General features: G+C 34.0%; 1 protein-coding gene across 1 annotated transcript; it reads right to left on the reverse strand.

Moving 5' to 3' along the window:
• Positions 1-2,191: 2,191 nt before the first annotated feature.
• On the reverse strand, positions 2,192-3,475 carry LOC131175257 (uncharacterized). Its single transcript, XM_058138964.1, has one exon. It carries the CDS (start codon positions 3,473-3,475, stop codon positions 2,192-2,194), a length of 1,284 nt encoding a protein of 427 aa, XP_057994947.1.
• Positions 3,476-7,764: the final 4,289 nt, after the last annotated feature.

The raw sequence follows: 7,764 nt of genomic DNA on the forward strand, positions 1-7,764 counted from the left end.
CTAGTAAGGGGAATACAAATCTTAATCATATACTCACATAACTTAAATATTTATTAAGTCATTTAGGTAAATTACTATTTCTATTCCAAGTAATCCATGAATGTTTCATGGATTCCAAATTTCATACCTTAATTTCCTCTACCAATTTAGTTATTATACTTTGTGTCTTTGTATTACTATTCACAATGCTATGCACTCAAATTGTTGACTTTTTAATACATAATAAATTTATTGAATCTAAGTTCTCCAAGATACCACATTTTGCATTCAAAATTTGTTGGTATTGGTTGCCAATACCATTTCCAAGCTTAATGTTAATTGGGCAGAATTTTCAGTTTTCATGCCTTGTTTTTCATGTTCCATTGGTCAATTTTGTAGTGGGAATTTGGCAAACTGATCAACATGAAAGTTGTTCCTCATTTTGTCTAGTTGAATTTCCTTTTTTGAATCACTCCATTTGGAGTTTTGTAGCTCAAGTTATGGCCTAAAAACCATGACTGGCCGGATTGGGCAGAACCCAAAATTCTGGGTAAAATTGTTTCTGTCAGATTTGATAACTCTAGTTTGGTTGGAAATTTGACTAGGTTATGGTCATAATTTGGGTCAGGTTTCTTCAAGAAAGTTGTTGGTCTATATCTCAAATTGTTGCTGGTAAAATTTCAGGCCAATTGGACCTTGCTAAATTGAGTTATGGCCAAATGACCAAATACTATTCATTTGGTCATTTTGCCCAGGCAGATTGCAGGTCACCCGGATTAGGGCAAACTTTTGGTCAAGTTGGTTTGGTTTTCTGGGCATGGTTTCTTCACCAAAGTTGTGCCATTATGTGTCTAGTTTCACCTCCAATTGGCCTCATACCAATTGGAGTCACACAACCTCAGTTATAGGTCAAACAATACCCTGGACTCATAGGTCCAAATTTCCTGCATAAGAGAAGCACTCCCAATTTTCAATTTCACCCAACTTCCAAACTTCAATTCACATTTATAACACTTCTAATAGTCAATAATCAACCTCAACATCATCAAATTTAAGTCACAACACAAAATTCCATATTTGAGCAAACCCTAAATCAACTTGCATAAATTTTAAGTTCCAAGAGAATTTCTAGCACTAACCTTATTCCTTAGCTTCACTCAACTTCAATTCAACCTTCTAATCAATCAAAAACTTGAAGCTCCTTCTTGGTCCACCTTGGCTGAAATTCCTCTTGCCCCAAACTTAATTTTTTTTTGGTTTTCTTGAGTGCTTTCTACTAATTAGGCTTTAGTTTAGGGTGGGCTATAATTTTTCCAAGAAAAAATTTGGTTGTGACTTAGGGTTTTAAGCTTTGGATTTTAGGTTTTAATGGAAAATTTTAGAGAAGAAAGGAAGAAGGCACTTGGACGGGAAGAAGAAGGGAAAAAAATGCAGATTTTTTTGTTCAATAATTAACCTATATAATAATTAAATATTTAATGGCAATATGGTAAATAAGTAGAATGGCAAATTTGAAATTATTTTGAAGTTTATAATCATTATAATTTGACTTTTCAATAATTATTTTTAATTTTCATAATTTCAATTAATTAAATTAATTTAGCTTTATTAAATTAATAATCATCACTTTTAGTCAATATTGGACCCTCAAATTTAATTGACCAAATTTTGCTCTTACCGAGTTGTCGGTTTATCTTTCTTTCTTCTTTCTTTTACTCATTTTTAATTTAATTTTCATCAATATTTATTCCTATTTTATGTCATAATAATTATTTACTTAATTGGACAAGTTGGTCAAAAATCATCTCCGAAGACGAAATGACCAAAATGCCCTCCGTTTGGCTTAACAGACTAAAATTGTCTGTACCGATTGAAAAATTTTTCTAAGTATTTTCTTGGCATTCTAATGCCATAGAAACCTCAATGACCCTTCTCTGGAGTCCCAAAAATTATTTTATGAATTTTCTCCTGGGTCTAGGGCTCCTAGTTGCGAGAACCGCAACTTCCCACTGGGTTACCCATCGCTAGGGCACCGGCTCATTTAACTTAGTTGTATTTTATTTCTAAAATTTTTCCTAAATTTTTCTTATTAATATTTGAGTTATTTATGACTCCTCACTTTAGTTTAAATATTTTTCCAGAAGTTCTAGCTGTCCGAACCGACACTGGTCACCGGAACAGTAGAATGTGTGGAATTGTTACAGTGAGGGTGTTACACAACAGCTGGCTCACTCTCAGGTTCTACAACCTGTTCACTACCATGCTCAACAGGGGTATCAGCTGCAGGTTCAACTTCAGGTTCAACAACCTGTTCACTAACATGCTCAACAGGGGCTTCAGCTGCAGGTTCAACTTCAGGTTCAACAACTTGTTCACTTTCATGTTCCACAGCAGTTGTAGACTCACTAAGCCTAGTACCTTCACATTCAACATTACCATGAGCCGAGACATGAGTAGCAGGAGAAGAGGCATCATTTGTAGGTATATCAGTCTCAACTTTGGTTGGGAAACCAGTTTCCCTTGCCTGCTGAAGTTCTACAAATAGTTTCTTTAATTCCTCATTTTGAGTAAGCAAATGACTCACTTTGTAATCAACCACATCCACAAATTTTCTCAGAAGTTCAATAGACTGATGTGTTGTACTAAATTGCTCATTAATAGAAGTTTTTAGCCCTTGAAGCTCACTTATAAACTCACTTGGAGAATCTGAGTCAACTTTAGCTGAGGAAGAACCACATTTTTCAAACCGTTTCTTTCTTCCACCAGTATCGGAGTGAATTTCTCTAAGCACAATCAAATCTGTCCTAGAACTCTCCTTAGAGACATTTATATCTAACTCTTTAAACAAAGCAGTCAAGAGATGTGCATAAGGCAATTTTCCAATCCCATAAGCTTTACACATATTCTTGAAAATCAGATATGCTAAATTCATCCTTACTCTATTAACAATATGCCACATGATGCACATATCCAAGTAACTCAAATAGCCATAGCTGCCAGACTTAGGACAAAAAATGTAGTTCACCATACTGTGAATGATTTTAATATGTTGAAAAGCTTTTGTGCTAGTGGACTTTTCACTGGTGGCAGTGTTGGCAGGAAAGACTTCATTTTCAAACTCAGCCAAGTTAAAGCCTGGAACTCTAGCAACATCTCTATGAGTAGAGATTTTATTTCCATCATTAGGCAATTTTAAAGCCTTAGCAATCAACTCAACAGAAATAACATACGCACTATTATTCAAGGCAACTTCAAATTTGTCTTCTTCATCAACTATTCTTAGAGTTCTATAGAATTCTTGAACCAATCTAGGGTAATAAGCATTAGTGCACTCACAAACGTTCATCCATTCTTGAAATTCAAAGAGTTCTTTGAATTGAAAATTTACCTGCCCAAAATAATCCCATTTGATGAATTTACAATCAAGCAGTGCTTTGTCAATAGAGCTCGAAGATTGTGCAGCACCCTTTTTGCATTGAGTACCAATCTCGAGCATTTTTCTCCCCTTTTTCTTTTCTGGTGCCGATATAGCAGGTTCAACTACCTTAGATGGGTCGGAGGATGCACTAGTCGATTCAGTTTTTAGTGTCTTCTTCTTTTCCTTCAATTTCTTCCTTAATGCGGCGACAGGGAGATCTTCAGATGGCGACGAGGACGACGAAGCAGCAACAGCAGCAAGGGTTTTTCATTTAGTGCGAGCCATAGATGGGAAATGGAGACTATGAAGAATGGTGAAATCTAAAATGGCTTTCGGTACAGTGAGGAATGAAGGAGAGATGAGAGAGATAAGCATTCTAATAAAAATGGGTTAGATTTGCAGGCAAGAAAATTTGGAGGAGTAATCCCGTAAGCCAATGCAGAGGAGAGAGAGTCGGGAAAAAAATTGATGGGTGACGGTTTCGTGTAGCAGAGGTTTAAGTTTCTTGAGTCCCGCGCTTTTCTATTCTAGTGTACCTTATCTGAACATTATTTTTTATTTCAAATAAGTCTATCTATCTCTATATGCATATATATATATATTTCTATATATATCTGACACAGCAAGGAGAATGTGAATAGGTAAGTGCATAGTTTGACGAGGTTCAAGAATAATCACTTTTTGGTTTGAAATTTGAACAGTACACGATACAACAAACTAAGTTTAGTCAAGCAACATTAGCATACAACTTAGTAAACTAATTTCTCGAGTACACAAATAAGTTAGCTAATGTTCTTTAGAGTTTTCTCAGCAAACTTATATCACAGCAAATTACTCACACATTGGATAATATGCAGATATATTAAATTACTATGAATTAAATTTCTAGCAAGTGGTTCACTCATGCCAATTTCCCTTCTAATTTTACAAAAGGTTTCCTCATTAAGTGGTTTTGTAAAAATATTAGCAAGTTGATTTTCAGAGGCAACAAATTCTATTTTGATATCTCTATTTTGAACATGATCTCTAATAAAATGATGTCTGATCTCAATATGTTTTGTTCTTGAATGTTGGACTGGATTTTTTATCAAGTTTATGGCACTTATGTTGTCACACCTAATTGGAACAAGATTATATTTTAAACCAAAATCTTCCAATTGTTGTTTCATCCATAAAATTTGAGCAACACAACTACCAACAGCTATATATTCTGCCTCAGCAGTAGATAAAGCTACTGAAGTTTGTTTCTTACTGTGCCAAGAAACTAGTGCAAGACCAAGAAATTGACAAGTACCTGAAGTACTTTTTCTATCCAATCTACTTCCAGCAAAATCGGAATCACTATAACCAACGAGATTAAATGATTCACATTTTGGATACCATAAACCAATTGAGTATGTGCCAATGAGATATCTGAAGATTCTTTTAACTGCACTTAGATGGGATTCTTTTGGACATGATTGAAATCTTGCACACAAGCAAACACTAAAGTGTATGTCTGGTCTAGATGCAGTAAGGTACAAAAGAGAGCCAATCATACCTCTATAAAGCTTGGTATCTACTTCTTTACCTTTTTCATCATTGTCCATTTTAATTATTGAACTCATAGGAGTGCCCATACTCTTCAAATCTTCCATTTTAAATTTCTTCAATATGTCCTTGATGTACTTTGATTGATTTTTAAAGATGCCATTTTTCATTTGCTTAATTTGAAGTCCAAGAAAGAATGTGAGCTCCCCCATCATGCTCATCTCAAATTCATTCTGCATAATCTTAGAAAATTTCTTGCAAAGAGATTCTTTAGTAGCACCAAAAATTATATCATCAACATAAATTTGCACAATGAGCATATCATTATGATGCTTCTTAACAAAAAGTATTGTGTCCACTTTGCCTCTTTGAAAATCATTTTGTAAAAGGAATTTGCTAAGCCTTTCATACCAAGCTCTAGGAGCTTGTTTTAAACCATATAAAGCTTTAGTAAGCTTATAAACATAATTTGGATGCTCATGATTTTCAAAGCCTGGAGGTTGTGCAACATACACCTCCTCATCAATATAACCATTTAAAAATGCACTCTTGACATCCATTTGATAAAGCATAAAGTCTTTGTAACATGCAAAGGCACACAACATTTTAATAGCTTCAATTCTAGCAACCGGGGCAAAGGTTTCATCAAAATCAATCCCTTCCTCTTGGTTGTAGCCTTGAGCCACTAGTCTAGCTTTATTTCTAACAACATTGCCTTTTTCATCCATTTTGTTTCTAAAACCCATTTAGTACCGATAATTGAATGATCTTTTGGTTTAGGCACCAAATTCCAAACTTTATTTCTCTCAAATTGATTTAGTTCTTCTTGCATGGCAAGAATCCAACTTTCATCATTTTGAGCATCTTCAAAACATTTAGGTTCAATTTGTGAAACAAAAGCAATATTACCAAAATATCTCGTCAATTGTGCTCTAGTCATCATCCTCTGAGATGGATCATCAATAATGTCTTCTTGGGGATGATTTCTATGGAATCTCCAATCTTTAGGTAAATCTTCATGTTGGGGCTCATTCAATTGTAATTCTTCCAAATTTGGCATTTTTTTCATTGATTTGATCATTGTTGGCATTATGGATATCTATTGTGGTATCTCCTTGAGTTTCTTCATCTTTGTCATCAATTTATTCCATTTCTTGACTTGATATTATATTTTCTTTTCCAATCACTTGCTCATTATTATCATCACAAACATTTTTCCTTCTAATAGAAGGGTTAGTCTCATCAAACAAAACATGAATAGTTTCCTTAATAACTAAAGTTCTTCTATTGAACACTCTATAGGCTTTACTCTTTGCTGAATACCCAAGAAATATTCATTCATCGGATTTAGCATCAAATTTCTTTAAGTTATCCTTCTTATTGTTTAAAATATAGCACTTACAACCAAATGCTTTGAAATATGAGATATTTGGTTTTCTTCCTTTTCACAGCTCATAAGGGGTCTTTTTCAAAATTGGTCTAATCAAAATTCTATTCAACACATAGCAAGATGTATTAATAGCTTCAGCCCAAAAGTACTTTAGCAAATTATTTTCATTCAACATAGTTCTAGTCATTTCTTGTAAAGTCCTATTTTTCCTTTCTACAACCCCATTTTGTTGTGGTATTCTAGGAGCTGAAAAATTATGGTTGATTCCATGTTTATCACAATATTTCTCAAATAAATGATTTTCAAATTCAGTTCCATGATCACTTCTTATAGATGTGATGCAAAAACCTTTTTCATTTTGAACTATTTTACTAAAAGAGGTGAATTTCTCAAAAGTCTCATCCTTGTGAGCAAGGAAGAATGTCCATGTATATCTTGAATAGTCATCAACAATAACTAAAGCATATGTCTTCCCACCAAGACTAGTAGGAGATACAGGTCCAAATAAATCAAGATGAAGCAATTCTAACGGCTTAGTGGTAGACACAATATTTTTAGATTTAAAAGATGCTCTAGTATGCTTTCCTAGTGCACATGCTCTACATTGAAATTCATTTTCATAATTAATCTTAGTAAAACCATTAACAAGTTCTTTCTTAGACAATTTTGAGAGTGTATGCATGCTTGCATGACCCAGTCTTCTATGCCACAAATAACTAGAGTTATCAAAAGACACTAGACATGTACCATGATTAGTTTCAAAATTATTCATGTCAAGCAAGTAAACATTATTAGATCTATTGGCAATGAACAATGTGTCATTATCTAAGTTATTGATTGTACATAGAGAAGAAGTGAATTTTACCTCAAAACCTTTATCACAAAGTTGGCTTACACTTAGCAAGTTGTATTTCAAACTTTCAACAAGTGACACATCTTCAATACAGGGTTTGGTTCCAATTGTGCCATTTCCAATTATTTTTCCTTTCCCTTTATCTCCAAATTTTACATGTTCTCCATCTTCAATTGTGATTTTTGAAAACTTGTCCTTTTCACTGGTCATGTGCTTTGAACAACCACTATCTATATACCATTTTTCACTTTCCTTCATCCCTTTGAAACAAACCTCATTGTCACTTTCTTCTTCCTTTTGTGAACTCTCGAATTTCTCTTCAAATGCCATCATACAAAAGAGAGCAGTCTCCTTGTCACTTGATTCATCATTTGAAGATTCTTCACTGTTACTCCATACTACTTTCATAGTTTTCTTGCTCCTATCTTCTTTTCCTTTCTTCTTCTTGAGTAATGGACATTTGGGCTTGATATGTCAAGGTTTGTGACACTCATAACATACAATTTCTTCTTTTGAATCCCTGAAATGCTTATCCTTGGGAGTATACTTTTTCAAGAATTTCTTGTATTTGCTTCCTCCCTTCTTGAAAGCTCT

The sequence above is a fragment of the Hevea brasiliensis genome, chromosome 17 (assembly GCF_030052815.1).
Source record: "Hevea brasiliensis isolate MT/VB/25A 57/8 chromosome 17, ASM3005281v1, whole genome shotgun sequence".
NCBI lineage: Eukaryota > Viridiplantae > Streptophyta > Magnoliopsida > Malpighiales > Euphorbiaceae > Hevea > Hevea brasiliensis.